Source organism: Mauremys reevesii, linkage group 4 (assembly GCF_016161935.1).
Source record: "Mauremys reevesii isolate NIE-2019 linkage group 4, ASM1616193v1, whole genome shotgun sequence".
Lineage (NCBI taxonomy): Eukaryota > Metazoa > Chordata > Testudines > Geoemydidae > Mauremys > Mauremys reevesii.
The window spans coordinates 112101366-112121358 of record NC_052626.1 but is presented as its reverse complement, the minus strand read 5'-3'; the positions used below and the strand labels follow the sequence as shown (position 1 = coordinate 112121358).

Sequence of the window (19993 nt, the reverse complement as noted above, 5' to 3'; positions counted from 1 at the left end):
AAAAAGCTTCAGTTTTTTTGCATGTTTTAAACTATTTTGTAGTATTTAGAATTAGTCCACCAGCAGGCGTCTCAGCTAACTGCATAGGTAAGGCTTGCATGGAACCTGTTTGCCTGTGAATATAAACTTTCACAACATTTAAATTGTGTGTAGATTTGGAAGGAGACTATTAAAATTTGACCCTGCGGTGCTAATACTTACTTCAGTGTATTTTTCCCAAAGATAGATTACCTTGTATTATCTAATTTCACTTTAACATTGTTCAGATGGCACTGGTGCCTTGCTTTCAGTGCCTTTAGTTCTTTGACTGTAGTGTGATTCTTGCAACTTAAGTTGCTAAATGTTATCTCTGATCTACTGATAAGAGAGAGAATCAAATAGTGGGACATAACGATAATTTTTATGAGTATTATAGCATGATGTTTGCTAAATGGATGCAAAGTGTTAAGGTAGTCCTGAGTGTTTTCACACATCTGCAGGAAGGCTGACAGTTGCTGTGGATAACCCAATAAGTGATACTTACCAGGTCTTGACCCCTGTATTGTTTTGTTGTTGGTGTCCCCGTTCAAGGGGGACACAACTGATCTATTTTTGTCCCTATCCATAGAGGGTGGGAGAATGGAAAAGCCTCAGGGGAATGACTGTAGAGAAGCTGTTGGTAAAAGGAGACTCTGTAGCAAAGAGAGATCAGAACCAAAAGAGGAGAGTGTGTGTGTGTGTGTGCGCGGGACTCTCTGAAGGACACACGTCTCTCAGGTGGTTGAGGAAACTGGGGAAGGATCTTGCTTGCAGGTGGGTATTTTTCCATATATCTGTATAACTCTTTTGCTTTCTCTGAGTGAAGTGTGGAAGGTTTAAAGATGTTTTGTAAAGTCTGTGTTACTTGCTTCAATTCTCATGAGGTCCCTGAAAGGCTAAACAGTAACCCAGAGAACCCATGGTGGAACTTTGGGGAGGACATGCATAAGATACTGGGCAGATTTGAGGGGCTAGCACTGGTTCTGGGGCTCAGGGCAGCTGGACTGTGGGGTTCCACATCCAAGAAGGGGTGGAGTCTGTACCCTGGCAGTGGGACTGAAAGGGCCAGACTAAGAGAAACAGCTGTTTGGACACAGCTTGGACCCAGTATGTTTAAAAGCACATGGGATCAAAGGATTGGGTCCAGTACAGCAGCCTGATGATGGCTCATAAGGGAACACTCAGCCAGGGCTGTAACATGCTGGTCTTTCACCTCAGAAGTGTCAGTGGGTTATCTAGTGAAAGCCACTGTAGGCCAGGGTGTGGTTAATTAGGAAGTTGCAGACCTCCACTCCTGCCCCCCTTGGTATCTAACCCCATGCAAGTTAAGTTAAACTGTGGCTTTCTGGTTCTCTGAGTTCCTGTAATATTTTGAGATCCATTTATTATTACTACTCTGATTTAGCTGCTTTGGCCTATTTATTAGAGCAGTGGTCCCCAATGCGGTGCCCGTGGGTGCCATGGTGCCCGCCAGGGCATCTGTGTGCGCCCACGTATTGTCCGGTGGACGAGCATCCGCCAAAATGCTGCCAAGAAACAGCGTCATCCAGAGGTGTCGCCGACGAAATGCCGCTGCTTGTCGGCGGCATTTCGTTGGCGATGCCTATTGACGTCGCCGCTTATCGGCGGCATTTCGGTGGATGCTTGTCCGCCGGCCATGGTCCTCGGTGGCTCGTTGTCCGGCGCCCGCCAGATGAAAAAGGTTGGGGACCACTGTATTAGAGCGTCTAATACTCATCAGAAGAATGGGAGCCCTTAGTGATCTCACACTAAACAATACTGAGACTGCAATCTTTAGTCAAGATTCAAGTCTTGTGATACATGCACTAATTGCCTTTTCTCATGCTGAAAGCTTGTCAGATGGCTTCTGTCACTGGAAGCCTCTTTAGGCCAGATATTAAAACCCAAGTCAGATGCTTATGGAGAGATCTGAAATAGTCTCAGATTCCTCATTTTGCGGGAGGAGGTTCACTTTTTTTGCAGTTATGGGTTCAGGGACTCTAGGAAGTTGATTATGTTGATCTGCATCATTCTTTACAGTTATTTAAAATATAGTAAGGGCTTTGGTTGGGTGGTTCTAATTCCTAATATGTAGGCTGCCTGGAATAACAATTTAGACTTAAATTGTGCTAGTTCTAAAGTTTTGTTGCAAATTCCAACATTACATATAATGTATGTGAAATTGTATAGCAGTAAACTGTAGAGGAATTATTGTGTTATTGCTAACCCAAAGCTTATCTAGTGAGTCTTAAGTCTATTCTTTTTTTGAGTAAATTTAACTTCTTGTTGCTTTACATTCAGGATATCATGGTGGTGGTTAACCTCTGTATCTCCAGCCTTTCTCAACCTCATGAGGTTTTGATCTTTATAACTTTTATGTGTGTTTTAGTTACTGCAGATTCTGAAACCTGAATCACATCCAGTGATTTTCTGATGTCAGACATTAAGTGGGAACTGCACAATTTCAGTAGTATGAAACCTAAGTAAAATAGACATTTCCTGGTTAGTGAAGTCTGGAAGTTACATGATGAGTCTTTAGGAGATTTAAGTTTAGTTGTAGGTGTTCTCTGGTGTATATCTTCCCAATTACTGTCAACAAAACAAATGATCAAAATAATGGAATTGAAAACCTCAAAGATATGAGAAAATCTAACTGACTTCTGCTTTCTTGTCTTAAGAGTCTCTGTAATCCAGAATGCTTCTGAAGTAGACTAAAATAAATCTGTTTTCATTTTTTTAAATGAATGGTAAATCTAAAGACTGCTCAAAGTACCCAAAATAAGAAGTGACAGTGCTGTTGGATTAAAATGTTGTTTTATAAAAATGTCAGGGTCTTGGGTAATTTTTTTTAATTACCTATTGTACTCCTTTCCCCACAAAACAAGTTCACTCAACATTTAATTTTTTGTTCCGTCAGAGAACCTCTTGCAAGTACAAGTTTGAAAATCACTTTTTAACTATTTGATAATTAAATGTAAATGATTTAAAACTTTTTCCATGTTGAGACTAATAACTAACTTTTACAATAAATTATGGTGGTGTTATGTATATTATGGTTGACCTCACACTGTGCTGTGCACCTCCACCCCCACAGAAGACAGTCTCTGCTCTAAGTTCACAGTTTATAAAGATGAAGACAGTAGAAAAGTGAGGGAAAGGATCAACATACAAGCAGTGATCTGGGCAACTGACATTTACTTATTGTTTTATATATAAATGTTTTATTAAGATGTTTCAGAGCTCATATTTTTTATTTTTTTACAGATATTTGAATGGGTTTTCTGGGGGTTGGGAGGTGAGATTATTTCCAGGTCTTATTTAAATTGCTGTACATAAGATGTGTACAAGTTCTGTGAATAGTGCATAAACTATATGTACAGCATTTTTTATGAATTTGAAGTAAATAGCAACACCCTTCCCCCTCTTAGCTTTAATTTTTTGTGAGAGACATTTTGTTGGGATTGAAGGTAAGGGGGAAGAATGGTGGGAAGGGGTTGGGAGAGTGTGATGGGGAACATGTAAAGAGGGAGGGAATTCATAGGGAGAGAAGGGGAGAATAAGGCACAATGAACAGGTGTAGTGAGATTGAGTAACTGGGGAGGTGGACAGGATGCAAGTGGACCAACACCTAGTGGCAAGACACACCCAAGCAGAAAACATGCAAAGTGCAAGTTTTAGAGTTAGGTGTGAATATCAGGAGGCTGTGAAGGTCTCTTTGGGTTTGGTATGGTGGTGAATGGATACTGATGGTGATACTGATACAGTGATAGTACTCTGTAAGCTTCCCCAGCTTCAGACTTACTCCACAAAGTCTGCTAGTGCCTCTCCTTCATGACCTGAGAGTGTAGTATTCCAGTACTTCTGCTTTCCAGAAAAGAGACTATTATTTCTGACAGCATGTTTAATTTTGAGGGTCTGGACAATGTTTAATTAGTCTTCACTGGTGGCCCAAACCAAATTTGCACCCACATTTCCAGTTGAGAAAGGCTAACATATGTAAATGCACAAATGATATACTCCAGATCTGGTGACTTAAAAAAAGATCAGCTTGCTCTAAAAGTGGCTAGGCTCAGGCTCAGTGGGATTGAATTCCAGAAACAATGGACCTGAGCCATTGAGAATATACTGCTTCTTAAATGCATTAAGTCGTCGTCAGTTTTTCTTTTAAAGGGCAACTGTCGAGTATGATTTTATTTTTTGTGAACTCCATTTTTTGCTCTCTTTAGAAACTAGAATCTATTTTAGCTTCAGTTTGTCACCTTCTATTTGCAAAGGCTGTGTCTTCCCCCTTCTCTATCCCAAATTTCTCATGGAACAAATGCCTATGTGAAGTTTTCTTTTTTGGGGTTTGATTCTGTGTTCTTTATGAATGCAAACTTCCCATTTAATTGAGTGTTCTGAGTACTGTATGTTGCAAATGTAGAATGGGGCCTTGGTCATAACTGACATCAGTTATATCAGCTAGGTTTTTGGAGTAAAAGTGACTAACTTGTGCTTTATTTGTACTTCATGGATACCTTTCATTGGAGAAGAAGAGCAAAAATATTGTACAAATTAGATAGTACTAGTGGCTATGTCATTCCAAAGCAAGAGAATGAATGAATACATGTATATTTGAAATCATGAAGACATCTACTTGACCATTCCTTAGAACTATCACTAAAAGTCTGATTCTTACTCTTCCAGTTCACGTCTTGTCTGATATATTTATTTTTGTAATAAGCTTCATAGGGATATTCAAGTTCATTTGTAAGCCTTGGGACAGAGAGAAAAGATGGAAACTCATGCTGTAAAGAGAGTGGGGAAAGGAGAGAAGGTGAACTTCATGATAAAGCTGAATATTAGCTATGGATTCCGTAACTTTCACTTTTTCTTTAAAATTTTGGACCTCTGATAGTTTGGAAATTGTGTAAAAGGGTGAGTGTGGATGATAACAGTTAAAAGATAGAGAGGAAATACACCCAATCTATGTAGATGCAACATTAAGATGGAAAATTAAAATAAAAGGTCAGGAAGTACAAATATTAAGGTTCTTATAGTGATGTGAACTTGGTCACATTGCTCATCCTGTGTATTTTATGATGATACATTTAACAATAGAAATATTAACTAAATACCAAGTTGTACTCTATAAATTTAACAAGAATTTCTAAAGAACTTAACCACCTCAGCAATATAGCCTGACTAAAGTTGCTCTAGGAATCTTAGCTTTGGAATTTCCCAACTTTACCACAATATTATGGTTGTATAATTAATGCAACTAGTGTACCATTTAATTATATTTTATATAATGGAATTGAGACTCATTTTAAATACATAAATATGCACTGCTGAAACTTAAAAAACTGATGGAAACTAGCAGATTTAAAGTGCTTCTTATTCTTTCAGTTACATCACATTATGATTGCCTTTAGCTGAAAGTGATTCAGTCTTCATCAAATGTAAATGTTTTTTAATCACTCCAGTTACTAAATCAGCTAGAAGCTTAATCCTGTACTCAGGATAGATTCCCACTGAAGTCAATGGAACTTCTGACTAAGGATACACTTTTTGCTTTTTTCACTTAACATTAAAGAGTGTTTTTACAGTTTAGTCCTATGGGTTAGTGAAACCTGCATTTTTAAGGCAGTTAATTTAGCGCAGGGTTATGCTACATGGCTTCAAAAGGAAATGACTGAGTGAAGATGTGTAATTCAGGGCACACCATGAGCATATGCATAAAATATACAGTGCTATGATGTTTCAGAGCTTATTTTCGGCCTTCTGGCTGGGGAAGCATTATCTAAAGTTGTATCTATTATATGCAGTGTGAAGGTGGGAGGGAGGGGGAATGAGGCAACTAGTTAGAACCTCATTATCACATTCATAAGAGAACGTCTATATCCCTTTTCTGAAGAGAGCCTCTAGGAATCCTGAGATAACACATGTCTTTCTAAACAAGATTTCTGTAAGCAAGCCAGAGATTAATATATTTAATTGCACAGTAATCTTTGTTTCTTAGTTTATATTAGTAGCATGTGGAGTAAAAGCAATGGCTTGATTGTCATTAATTATGGATTTGGATCATGGCACATCACTCAGCGTTTGTCAGTTTATTACCAGCCTCTACTGACCCACAACAATTAATTTTAGTTGCATTAATGTGCACTAAACCATGTCTCCTTGTTTCTTTGAAAGATTGGTCATGGGATCTGTGGTGTTTTTTTTGTTACACCTCATTATGGAGCTGTGCAAGGAAAAGACTTATTTTGACTGTCTGAAACACAATGTTCTTTTGCCTGGTTTTTTGACTTGGAAAAAATATTGAGATTGTGCTTTGGTACTTTAATAGATTCTTTTCAGCTAGTCATTGAATGCTGCTGAGAATTGGAATTTACATACTCATGTACAAGGGTTGGGTTCCCTTGAAAGGATAGAATGAGCTGTAGACGTTGATATCTGTAACTTCCTCTAAATGATCCACTCAGTGTCCTTGACATTTGCAAATTGACTTCTTGCCACTCTGAACTTTTAACAACCAAGGAAGCAAAAAATTCCTTACAGATGTGACTCTTGGATACAACATGGGATACTCTTTTCACTGTTTTTGTTCTCACTGGTCCAAACAAAGAAATTTTGAATTGTAAGTATCTGAGGGGTAGCCCTGTTAGTCTGGATCTGTAAAAAGCAACAAAGAGTCCTGTGGCACCTTAAAGACTAACAGATGTATTGGAGCATAAGCTTTCGTGGGTGAATACCCACTTCATCAGATCAGACGTCCAGGGCCGCCCAGAGGATTCCGGGGCCTTCGGCGGGGGCCCTTCCGTTCCAGGACCCGCTGCGAAGTGCCCGAAGACCCAGCGCCCCGGGCGCCGCCAATTACCGCCGGCGGGACCCGCCAAGCGCAGCCCGGTCTTCGGCGGTAATCGGCGGAGGGGCCCCGCCGCGGGTCTTCGGGGCACTTCGGCGGCGGGTACAGGAACGGAAGGGCCCCCCGCTGCCGAATTACCGCCGAAGACCGGGCTGCACTTCGGCGGCGGGTCCCGCTCAGTCTTCGGCGGTAATTCGCCAGCGGGGGGTCCTTCCGCCCCGGAGCGGAAGGACCCCCCACCGGCGAAGACCGGGAGTGGCAGAAACTCCTGCGCCCGGCCGCACAAGAGTTTGCCGGGACCCCCGGAGGGAGTGAAGGACCCTGCTCCGGGGGCCCCGAAAAACTCTGGTGGGGGCCCCCGTGGGGCTCGGGGCCTGGGGCAAATTGCCCCTCTTGCCCCCCCCCTGGGCGGCCCTGCAGACGTCTGACGAAGTGGGTATTCACCCACGAAAGCTTATGCTCCAATACATCTGTTAGTCTATAAGGTGCCACAGGACTCTTTGTTGAATTGTAAGTGTAAACCAAACTTGAGGAAAAACTGCATCTATTTAAGCTCATCACAACATTCTAAAACTTTACTTGACAAAATATGGTTCTCTGGGGATCATCTGTGAAATGAATTGGAAAACAAAGTTTCTAATTACTTTTTGTATCCTTGAGTCTAGTGGGCGTGGCCACTTTCAGCAAGTTATTAGTTTGGGAGCCCAGTGTAAAGCCAGTTTCCAGCTTACATAAGTGATAAGTAATAAAAGAAAAATTGTTTTTAAGGAGTAACAATAGAAGTATTTAATATTTTGATTTAATATTAGTAGTCTTATATTGGGATCCTAGGGTGCTGTCAGAAATACCACTTTTCAGCAAGAGGGACGTCAGGTTCAGGATTGAAAAATTTAACTACAAATTTGGGAATAAATTTTACATTCTTCTGATCCATAATGTGTATCTCTGATAATTGGGAAAAGTTACACATTTGAGGGATTTGCATTTTGGCTTTTTCACTTAAAGCATGGTATGCATTTTACCAAACATCCTCTACAATGTATATACCTCTCTAGATCCACTGTTTCTCATTGTGTGCTGAGCAAAAAAAATATTATGCTTTATTCAAACAGTGAGCTGTCAAACTTTTTGGAACTTGTGTTTTACTTGAGTCTTCTTTTTTTCAGGGAGCTGATTCCCAATGCCCTGCAATGGATGATGACAGTCAGGACGAACTGATAAACAAGAATGCTGCACTAGGCAAAGGCAAAAGATCAAATTTAGTGCTCCTAAGTGAAGCAGGTATCTCAAACCACGCTCTGTACTTGTATACTTTCTTTTTTAGGTTTTAAACAGTGTTTGCCTATCCAAATAAGTAGTAGTTATAGATAAATATCTGTTCTGAGGGAGAAAAAACTTAAATCTTTGTGCCATCTCGTAGGTTCTGTGCCTCCAGCTGTTGGCTTCTTTACACTACTAGCCAATTAAACACTGAACAGTGCCGTCACAGCTTGATAATAAATGATACTAAAAAAAGTGCTGCAAAAAGCACCTTGGAAATCTGTTGTTTCAGCTTCTATATGGATTTGCCCGCAGCGGGATTTCTGATACGTATTTGGCTATCCCACATACTTTTTATTTGCAGTATATTCTTATTGAGGGGTCATGTGCAAAGTAGATACAATTGGTGTTTTCCCTTTTGTCATTTTAAAAGAAAGCAATGATGGAAATAGTGGGGATTCAGAAGACGATACAGGAAGTGAGGAAGAAGATGGCACTGATGAAGATGGGGGTGATGAGGATGAGGAAGAAGGTGAAGATGAAGATTTAGAAGGTGAGTCTGTTAAACTTGCTTGTGTGTATGTTTGCTTCAAATGTTTTGATGGCTGGAAGAGAGAAACTGGGGTTATGGCTTTCCTTCCAAAAAGTAGCAACAAAATGTAAATCCAATGTTTATAACTATTTTCATGATTCTTTAAAAGAGGAATCTAAGCATTTTTGGCTCTTGTGTTTGGCTAAAATGCTCGTATTTAAGATAATAAAGTAGAATTTAGTGACTGTTTCCCTTCCTTCAACTGCATCTTGGTAAGAAATGGACTTGAGACACTCTTACACATGCCATATAAATGGATGTTCTTTATTAAATATTCTATGACACTTATCACCATAGTATATTAGTAATACTGTAGTATTAACACCTGCTAATTATTCAAAAGTGTTGTGTTTTTCCCCAATTCATTTTAAATTTCTATTCAAATGTAACTTCCTTGTTGGCAAAATGATGTTATGGAGGGTGAAGACCCCATGCTTATAAACAGCAAACAAACAAAAGCATACCACTAACTTAATCAAGGAAAATAAACTAACAATTTTAGGTGATAAGTGGTGCAGAGGAGTCTCTCAGAGTCTAGCAGTGGAAATCGTACACTCAAACTAAAGTAGGATTTTGTAACTTCAGTTTCTTTTACAGGCAATGGTAAAATGAGGTGTATGACTGTTTGGTTTTGCATTTATTACTCATCTGCCTATACAGATATTACGTGACTGGTTATATTTTTGTCTGTCACTCTGAAAGTAATGGTGAAATGGACTGTGCTCAAGCTAATCTAACTGAAGTCCTGAAAGTGCTGAGTCTGTGCTAAGTGCTTTTTAGGGAAATTCGTTACTATTACACTTGTAGTGCACATATTTAATTAGTTTCGATATCATCCTAATCTCTTTAGTTGTATGTTCTATATGTTTTCCCCACCTGTCTGTCTCCTTATAGCTTGTATTCTCTAGGGCAGAGATTGTCTTCCTTTGTGTCTAGGAAATGCATAATATGTTTTGGGTGCAACCACAATCTAAATAGACATTAAAAAAAATTTAAAAGGAACAATGTCATGTGGTTTTAAAAACTAAAAAGCTTGCAGCTGTTGTGGAATGTACTCAATTCTCTGCTGCTGCTATGCCAATCTTGTGCCCAAGCAATATGTTAAAATTGACAAAAACAGTATTTCCTGGGTACGTTAAAGAACCAGAATCTTGTATATTGCAATAATACCTGCTTGACCAAGTGGCACTGTAACGAAGTATCAGAGGTGTACTTGTGTCCTAGGTTGCATATTAAAATGCTGTAAGATTGCCAGTAATACATACTACAGCTTATTACAAAAATAAAGTGTTTTTCGTAAGTATGAGGTTACAAAGCTAAAATTGTGAGCAGAACCCTTGGGAACAAAGTGCTGTGACTTTTCAGGTTTTTCAAGGTGTTTGACCTTGTCAGTGTTCACTTAAAAAAAAACCCCAAACAAATAAAAAACTGAAGCAGAGAGAAATTAATAGAATTTCACAATTATTATGTGATTGTCTGCTTGTGTAGACTAGTACTCTACTGAAACTGAGGTTCAACTGGCAGAAAGAAACATTTTAGGATTTTAATTATTTCTTCAGCACATCTTGCAGGTTGCTGGGAGTGGACCAGTGTTTTCCAAGGGTATGTCTACACTACAAGACTATTTCGAATCAACTTAAGTCGAATTTGTGGAATCGACCTTATGAAGTCGAATTTGTGTATCCACACTAAATACACTAATTCGACTGTGTGAGTCCACAGTAACGGGGCAAGCGTCGACTTTGGAAGCGGTGCACTTTGGGAAGCTATCCCACAGTTCCCGCAGTCCCCGCTGCCCATTGGAATTCTGGGATTTCCCCCCAATGCATGCTCGGGGAAAAAATGTGTCGAGGGTGGTTTTGGGTAACTGTCATCATTGAACCATCAATCACGCCCTCCCTCCCTTCCCGAAAGCGCCTGTGGGCAATCTGTTCGTGCACTTTTCTGCTCAGTGACAGCGCGGGCGCCACAGCACTGCGAGCACGGAGCCCGCTGCAGTTATGTCCGTTGTCAACTCCTCGCACCTTATCGTCCACCTCTTCCACAGTCAGCTGCTGAGAAATAGGGCTACTTTTCAATGGTGCTGTGAGCACTGGTGGACCATGGGGGACGTTTTACCAACAGCAACGTCGGGTGGCCGGGCAAAGTTCATGACGCACGTGTTTTCAGGAACTCTGGTCTGTTTAGACATCTGCAGGAAGGTAGTTTCTTCCCGGACCACAAAATAACTCTTGGGGATGTGCAGATGCCTACAGTGATCCTCGGGGACCCAGCCTACCCGCTAATGCCCTGGCTCGTGAAGCCCTATGCAGGCGCCTTGCACAGCGACAAGGAACTCTTCAAGTACTAGCGAGCAGCGTGACGTGTGACTGTTCAGTTTCTTTACAGAGAAGCTGAACCTGCCCCTGTTTCTTTACCAAGTTACTGTTGACTAGCATCTGCAGTTACATACCCCGTCCACCCCACTTCCAACACACGTTTAAAAATAAAATACATGTTCCACTGTAACTTTACAAAGGTTTCTTTATTGATGACTTTGCATTAAAGGGTTGAAACTGGGATGCAGACTGTGCTGGGTAGGGTGTGCGGTGATGTAAAGACCGCCTCTAAACTCGAGGAATGACAGGCTCCTGCTCCCAGAGCGGTCTGCAGTGCCGGACTGGTTGTTTCAACGGAGCCTGCCATCCCTCCTTTTTGGGACTCTGTGTGCGGGGGCTATGTGGCCTTGTGGCGGGGGAGGACGGATACAGATTCCTCTGCTGTGTGGCTCTGTGGTCCAGGACAGGGACCGTTGCATGAGATCTGTAACCGCCCTCCCCCGCTACAAAGTCATGTACCCCCCCACCCACACAGAACCTGCAAACCACCTCCCATACCGACCAGGGTGCCTACTGACTGCACTGTGTGTGTGACCTGCTGCTGATCCTGCCCCCGTCTCTGTACCCTGCTAAAGGTGACTGTCCTATGCAATACCCTATCCCCTTAAACACCCACCCACCCACCCCTTCAAACACAGCGTTGTGTAAAAAAGCATGACGGAAACAGTAATTAACAGCAAAGTATTTTTAATAATTAACCGGACAGTCAGGGGATGAAACTGGGATTGGGGCTTGGGTGAGTCAGGAAGGGAAGGAATTCTCAAAAATTAGGGTATGAGAGCTTTTGGGTACTTGAGCACTCTGCTGGGGTGCAGGGACAGTTTTCACGGCCCCTGGCGCCCCTCCTTCTGGTTACTTTGGATGACGGGAGGTATGGGACTTTGTGGCGGGGGAGGGCAGTTGCAGATACACTGCGGGGGGGCTCTGTCCTCCTGGCTGCGGTCCTGCAGAACATCCACAAGGCGCCGGAGCGTGTCCGTTTGCTCCCTCATTAGTCCAAGCAGCGTTTGAGTCGCCTGCTTGTCTTCCTCACGCCACCTCTCCTCCCGTTCGTTGTGTGAGCGCTGGTACAGAGAGAGGGTCTCCCTCCACTGGCTCTGCTGGTCCGCCTTGGCTCGGGAGCACCCCATAACTTCAGCAATCATCTCGTCCCGTGTCTTTTTCTTTCGCCGCCTAATCTTTGCCAGCCTCTGTGAGGGGGATGCTGTGGCAGGTCTGGAGACAGTCGAAGCTGTGTGATGGGAGAAAGGGAGTGAATTCCTTGCAAAGATACATTTTTGCGAACAATGAACACAGTCTAGTCTGTGTCTGTGAACAACACCATGCACAGCACCTATCTCGTGTGCACTCCTGCAGCAGGCAATCCTGAAAGCATAAACTCTGCCCCTGTTCTACCCCATCGCAGTGTCCCCCGACCCTTGCACTTCTGGGTTGAGATCCCAGTGCCTGATGGTGCAAATTTCATTGTCGCGGGTGGTTCTGGGTAAATGTCGTCAGTCATTCCTTCCTCCGGGAAAGCAACGCCAGACAATCATTTCGAGCCCGTTTTCCCTGGATTGCCCTGGCATACACCATAGCGTGGCAACCATGGAGCATGTTTTGCCTTTTGTCACTGTCACCGTATGTGTACTAGATGCCGTGGACAGAGGCGATTCACCAGCGCTACACAGCAGCATTCATTTGCTTTTGCATGACAGCAGAGATGGTTATCAGCCATACTGTACCATCTACCATGCCATTGTAAATTGGCAAGGTGATGATGGTTACCAGCCGTATTGCATTATACCTTCTGCTGCTGTCATAGGTGCCCCTGGCCGAGACCAGCCGGGGGCGTAAAAGACAAAACTGGGAATGACTCCCCGAGTCAATCCCTCCTTTATGGTATCTAAAAATAGAATAATTCCTGCATAGAATATGGGGCTAGTGTAGCAGAGATCCAGTGTTTCAGAGAAACCAGAGAGCACAGCCGCTCTGTGTCAGATTATGCAGGAATGATGAGCTGCGTGGCATTCACAGGGGGTGCTCCTGCAACAACCCCACCTGTTGCTTCCCTCCTCCCCCAGCCTTCCCGGGCTACCGTTGCAGTGTCCCCTGATTTGTGTGCTGAAGTAATACAGAATGCAGGAATAAGAAACAGTGACTTGTTACTGAAATGAAATAAGGGGAAGGCAGCCTCCAGCTGCTATGATTGTCCAGACAGGACATTAAGCAGTGTGTGGGAGAGGAAAACAGCATCCTGCTGCTATGACAGTCCAGGCAGTACAGAATCTTTTCTTTACACATGAAAGGCGGGGGCTGATGGAGCTCAGCCCCCTGTTGCTATGATGAAGACGGTTAGCAGGCCGTCTACTTATGGGCTGATAACGAGGACGGGTACCAGTCGTATTGCACTACACCATCTACAGCAAGGCTGATGATGATGACAGATATCAGTCTTACTGCACCATCAGCCACCCATGAGGCGGGGGGTGGGAGAGGATGCTACAGTACAGTGCCGCAGCCTCGCGTCTACCAGCAGCATTCAGTACACATAGGGTGACATTTAAAAGAGTCAAGAGACTATTTTTTTTCCTTTTCCTTCTGGGGGTGGGGGAGGGGGCTATGCCCTGAACTGCCATGGACAATGTGTTTGACCTTACAGGTATTGGGAGATCAGCCAAGAATGCAAATGCTTTTCGGAGACTGCAGGAACTGTGGGATACCTTGCGTCCTCAGTCCCCCCTCCCTCCATGGGCGTCCATTTGATTCTTTGGCTTTCTGTTACGCTTGTCACGCAGCAGCGTGCTAAGTCTCTGCTACGCCGTCTGTCCGGAGATTTTTTAAAAATACTTTGGACCAGGCGTAACATTACAGTAATTCCCCTAATTAGATGCAGGAGTCTCCGAGAGAGATCACCCTGAGGACGGTCACTGAAGGAGATAGAGAGCGCATGCTGCGTGAAAGCCGGCACAAACCAGGGGCCTATGCAGCCGTGCTCGGGGAGGCAATGCTCCCTGAGTACCTCATGAAAGCCTGGCGCAGAAAAGTGTGCTACCACGGAGCACCCAATAAGGCAGCTCTCCCCAGGAACCTCCTGCGGAGGCTTTTCGATTACCTCCAGGAGAGCTTCGTGGAGATCTCCCAGGAGGATTTCTGTTCTATCCCCATATATATAGAGACCTCCTTTTCACATACTTCAGATTCCTGTTATATTAAGAATAAAAGTTTACATGTTTAAAGCACTTACCGACTGCTCCTTCCCCTGATTCAGGGTCCGGGTTAACGGACGGGGAGGGCTGGTAGGGGATCTCCGTGACGGTGATGAAGAGATCCTGGCTGTCGGGGAAACCAGCGTTGTAAGCGCTGTCGCCTGCCTCGTCCTCCACAAACCCTTCCTCATCTTCCCCGTCCGTGAACATCGCCGAGGAACTGTCCGTCGACACTGTCCCATCGTCAGAGTCCATGGTCACTGGTGGGGCAGTGGTGGCAGGCTCCGTAGCGTTCGTTTGCCGCTTTGATTGTTTGGTAGCCTTGTCTGGGGTCCTTGATTTTCACGCGGCGCTGCGTTGCATCCCGCCTGTATCCTCTGTCTCTCATGGCTTTGGAGACCTTCTTGTAGGTCTTTGCATTCTGTTTTTTGGAGCGCAGCTCCGAAAGCACAGACTCCTCGCCCCACACACCGATCAGATCCAAGACTTCCCGGTCAGTCTATGCTGGGTCCCTCTTTCTATTCAGAGATTACATGAACTCCTCTGCTGGAGAGCTCTGCATTGCTGCCGGTGCTGCTGAGCTCGCCCCGATGTCCAACCACGAAATGAGATTCAAACTGTCCAGACAGGAAAAGGAATTCAAATTTTCCCGGGGCTTTTCCTGTGTGGCTCGTCAGAACATCGAAGCTCGGACTGCTGTCGAGAGCGTCAACAGAGTGGTGCACTATGGGATAGCTCCCGGAGCTACTAAGTTTGATTTGCATCCACACCTAGCCTAATTCGACATAGCCATGTCGAATTTAGCGCTACTCCCCTTGTCGGGGAGGAGTACAGAATTCGAACTAAAGAGCCCTCTATGTCGAATTAAATGGCTTCCTGGTGTGGACGGGTGCACGGTTAATTCGAATTAACGCTGCTAAATTCGAATTAAAGTCCTAGTGTAGACCAGGCCCAAGACACTCTGATTAGATTGATTGAGCACGGATTTGATTTGAGCACTGCGTGCCAAAAATATATTAATCAGTCCTCTAAAATACTGTAGTCATTCTTCAGCCTTGACTCTGAAATATACAATACAATACAATACATGCTATTCTTGTTTTGTGAGTAAAGTATTACAAAGTGTTTTGGTGTTATCTGATAGCAGCATTAGCAGCCTTTCTGAAGATGAGTTATGTGTTTGTTGGACATTAAGCCTTTCTCTCAAAATTGTGAATGGAGAAATGCCATGGTATTTGCCTAGAATGAAAATTAATACTAGTTAGTGAGTGATTAGTGATTTTGGGTGCACCACTGAAGACACCTTAATAGGCTTGGTGTGTGGTGTGGTGTTTTTGTTTTTTTGGAGGGTGAGTGGCTCTGCACTTTAACGAGACTTTAATGTCTCTCGTGGGACACCCAAAATCACTAGTCGCTTCAGAAAAATCTTGCCCCTATTCTGGAATGATTGGGAATATCTGGCTGTGCTCTATACCCTTTACAGTTCCTATGAAAAAGTGAATGAATACTCGTTTTGAAAATTATGCAGAAATGGCACCAACCTGATTTATACTATTTCACTACCACCAGAGATATACTTCTTATTTTGCTGTCTCTCCTTTTAATCTTCTGCAAGACTAATCACAACTCTGATTACCAAGAGACTTTAATAGCATCCCTTTTTAAAAAAGGAATATCTAGTTTTTAATAAAGTGGAGGGGAAAAAGAGGGAGAAAAATCAATCTAGCTTGTGATAAAAGGATTGTGTTTACCCTTCCCTCCCAAAAGCATCCCCTCGATCAGGATTCTTTCTGGTTTAGTATTTTCCCATGCTGGAACCCTGCAGTACATTAAAGCTATTTTTTTTTCCTGATTCTCAAGATTCTGAAGATGAGGAGGAAGATGACTATGCTGAAGAGGAAGAAATGGAAAATGCTGTTGGGGAAACAACCGTTTCTCTGAAAACAACGCCACAAACAAATGGAGGGGACATTTCTTCTGATGATGATGCTGAAAACTGCCCCATCTGCCTCAACACCTTTAGGAATCAGGCTGTTGGAACGCCTGAGAGCTGTGCCCATTACTTCTGCTTGGACTGTATCGTGGAGTGGTCTAAAGTAAGTCCTTTTTCTCTGTTCTTGTTCTTTTATCCAAGATAATGTGTTAAGCTTTCACACCTGTCTGTCTTCTGATCAGCCTGCAGTAATATCTTGGTAAAGATCTATTGAGTTGTGGTAAGGATATCAGCAAGCAGCTGGAATATTCAAATCCATTTTCTTAAGATTTCTTGAGATTTAATTGAGAGCAATGACGGCAAGATGACAAAGCGTTTCTGCTCCACAGACTCCTGGTAATTGAAAACAGCCCTTTTAAAACTGATTTGAGTTGAGAACTCTGCTTCTGACCCTTGCTGATGGGACAGGTACTAAATGTTTTTTTTGCTTCTAGAATGCCAATTCCTGTCCGGTGGATCGAATCCTCTTTAAATATATTTGCATTCGAGTGCGATTTGGTGGTGATATCTTAAAAAAGGTAGGCCGTCTACTAACCTTCAAAAAACTAAAGTCAATGTAACCAGAAAATAGTTATCCAGAGATTTTTCTCTCATACAGTTTATTTAATATTAAATTATTATATGGATTACCTCCATCCTAATTTGATCACTTTTTTGGGAAAGTTTGTTTTTAGCTTTTTTAAATCTTCTATCTATACTACTCATGGTACATCACAAAGTGTGGTGCCTTATTTAAGTCAGAAGGAATGGGAATATGGTATGTTTAACTTTCATAACTACCTATTTTTCAAAATAGGAATTAGATTGTAAACTCTTCTGGGCAGAGACCATCTTTGTCTAAGTAGAAAGTGTCTAGAACTGTGTGCATGCTGCTGTAATATAAACAGGAATAAACCCTGGTTAAATGTATGTGGAGAGATAAGGCAATGGATTCTTCTCATTAGCACTGTTTTGTACTGGTAAATAGATGTGCAAGAGGAGATGACGGATCAGATATTGGAGTCTCAATTCCTAGCACCAGAGCTTCAATGTATTTATAACTTCTAATAATCTGTGGTCTTGATGAGTCAGCATTGTCCATATTTCTTTAATGTGTCAGTCAGCATACTGTCCGTCTTGAAGACACAACCTCTCTTAGAATTCTGGGGATCTGATGGCATCTTATCATAAGAGAGTTTACGTATTTCTACTGTGTTTCCTATTTATTTTAATCATATCAGTTTCTGTGAAGTTAATTTGAAATAATCCACTCATAGTGCTACTTTCATAACTACCAGGGGTGTTTCTTTGTGGCATCCCACTAATGTCAAGGAAGTCAGAAGCATCTAAACCTGAAATTTTCTTAGTTATACACCTCTTAGGGCCTGTCTTATCTCAGTCTTATTCAGAATTTTGACCTAACTTATTGGTTTAAATGGCAATTTTCCATTGCTGACAATATCCAGTCAAACCTACCACAAATAAGGAAGATAGATGGTGGAAGTTGTAGCACTTACCTCATAAATGATCATGTTCCAGATACTTTGAATAAAATGGAGGTTCTGTTAGGGTAGAACAGGCGGTCACTGTAGCAGTGAACTACTATTGTTGCTGATGTAACAGGGTGGATAAAAAGAATAGAAGCTTCTACTTAAAATGTGAAACTCTCTTGTTTAGATTCCTGTTGAGAATACAAAAGCTCAGGATGGTGATAGCGGGGAGGATGATCCAACCTTTTGTGAGGTGTGTGGCAGAAGTGACAGAGAAGACCGCCTGCTGCTGTGTGATGGCTGTGATGCAGGGTAAGAATGGTTAAAGGCCTGAGTTTGTTTGCTGTCACAAAGGGCTCCCTCTGAGGGAGTGAAGTGGTTATAATTCACAGCTGTTTTTCAGCACACTGAATCTTTGTGGGCTACCATTCATAACAAGGTGATTATTATAGTGGGAGAGGAAAAGGGTCTATTTACCCTTCTCCTTGCTCTCCTTCTTTTTCCTTAATTAGAATAAGCAAAGGGTAGTCATCTTTAAGGCAATTTAAAAAACACTCATTTTAAATATTTGAATACAGATGCCTCGAGGTACTTAAATATAGCTTGTGGGTAAAGTCTCATGCAAGGATTTAAAGCTGTTACACCATTTATATCAACCTTGCAAACTTGTCCATTGATGTCCATTCAGTTTGCTCAATTTCAGTAAGTATAGCTTTGTTTGTCCCGTCACAGTCTATAGTCCCCAGGGAATTTAAACATTCATTCATGGTTGGGATTGGGAGGTAGAAACTGTAAGGTCAGGCATATTGCCGAAACACTGAACAAATACAGTAAATATTCATAACTAAAGAACTCCTAACAAAATAAGATTTGCTAAGTAGAACTCTTAAGTTAACTCAAGTTCTTACTTGTGCAAGTCTGTCCTCACTTTGTTTTGTGTTCTGATTTTTTTTTTTTTAAGTGACAGTTTCAGCTAATTTTGTATGCAGAGTTGTTGTGACCATATTGGTCCCAGGGTATTAGAGAGACAACTCACCAATGGAAATTGGTCCAATAAAAGATATTACCTCATCCACCTTGTGTCTCAGCTAATTTTGTTTTTCTCAAAATAAGTTTTACCCTTTGGGCTTGGCTACACTGGAGAGTTGCAGCGCTGGTGGTGGGTTTACAGCGCTGCAACTTAGTAACTATCCACACCTGCAAGGCACATCCAGTGCTGCATCTCCCTGGCTGCAGCGCTGGCCGTACACCTGATCTGCCTCAGGTATAAGAGTGCAGTGCTGGTGATGCAGCGCTGGGGAGCAAGTGTAAACAGTGATTAATCTTACTACGCTGTAACTGACCTCCGGAACCTTCCCAAAATGCTTTAAGTACCAGATAATACTCTTTGTTTTGTTGTGATGCCTCTCTTTGTTTTGTTGTGAACTCCGGGCTCCCAGAGCTGCTTATCTAAAAAACAAACACAGCTCCTGTTTGCTGGAGCAGAGGCAGGCAGGGGAATTCCTTTGGAATGTGCACAGCTAGTGTTTGCTTGAGGAGAGAAGCAGGGGGAGGGGGCGGTCCATTTTGAAACAGCTGCTTATGTGGTCTGAAGGCTATTTGCATTTAGTGAATAAGAGAGGGGTGGGGGAAGGGGTCGAAAGTTTTAAAATGATTGAAGGTTGGTGCTGTGTATCTTCCAGTCCTTAGAACTTGCAAGGCAGGGAGCTGACACACAGTGTCGGCTCCAAAAATCCACTCTCTCTGTCTCCCCCACGCTCCCTGTCACACTCCACCCCACCCCCCTCTTTTGAAAAGCACGTTGCAGCCACTTGAACGCTGGGATAGCTGCCCATAATGCACCACTCCCAGCAGCACTGCAAATGTGGCCACACTGCAGCGCTGGTAGCTGTCAGTGTGGCCACACTGCAGCGCTTTCCCTACACAGCTGTACGAAGACAGCTGTAACTCCCAGCGCTGCACACCTGCAAGTGTAGCTATGGCCTTAGAAATATCTGTTCTTTGCAGAACTACAACTTTTTCAGTGCTTTGTTCTCAGAAAGTGCTTTTCTTCTCATCTAGCTCTCTCGTAGGACTCTGTGGCTAGGATAAGTCCTAAAGAAACTTAGGATTATTTTCTTCAAATTTTAAGTCTCCTAACTTCTAAGATTACCTGTGTCTCAGTGATCTGAAACAGGAACAATAATTATATTTCCCATTTTTGTTCATTGTTCACCCTTTTATAACTTGTAACCACATATACAGG

At 42.7% G+C, this 19993-nt stretch overlaps 1 protein-coding gene across 4 annotated transcripts in view; it reads left to right on the top strand.

Annotated features, from left to right (window-relative positions):
• Nucleotides 1-19993, top strand: part of PHRF1 (PHD and ring finger domains 1) — a 72085-nt gene that overhangs the window by 20642 nt on the left and 31450 nt on the right. For 3 of the 4 annotated variants that reach the window (XM_039536467.1, XM_039536465.1, XM_039536463.1), the window contains exons 2-6: nt 8035-8149; nt 8562-8681; nt 16147-16382; nt 16714-16797; nt 17936-18060. In XM_039536467.1, coding sequence (XP_039392401.1) covers nt 8059-8149; nt 8562-8681; nt 16147-16382; nt 16714-16797; nt 17936-18060 — 656 coding nt within the window. In that variant the 5' untranslated portion in view covers nt 8035-8058. Of the gene's footprint in view, nt 1-771; nt 793-8034; nt 8150-8561; nt 8682-16146; nt 16383-16713; nt 16798-17935; nt 18061-19993 lie in introns of those variants that run through there. The other variant, XM_039536466.1, reaches the window with a different exon arrangement.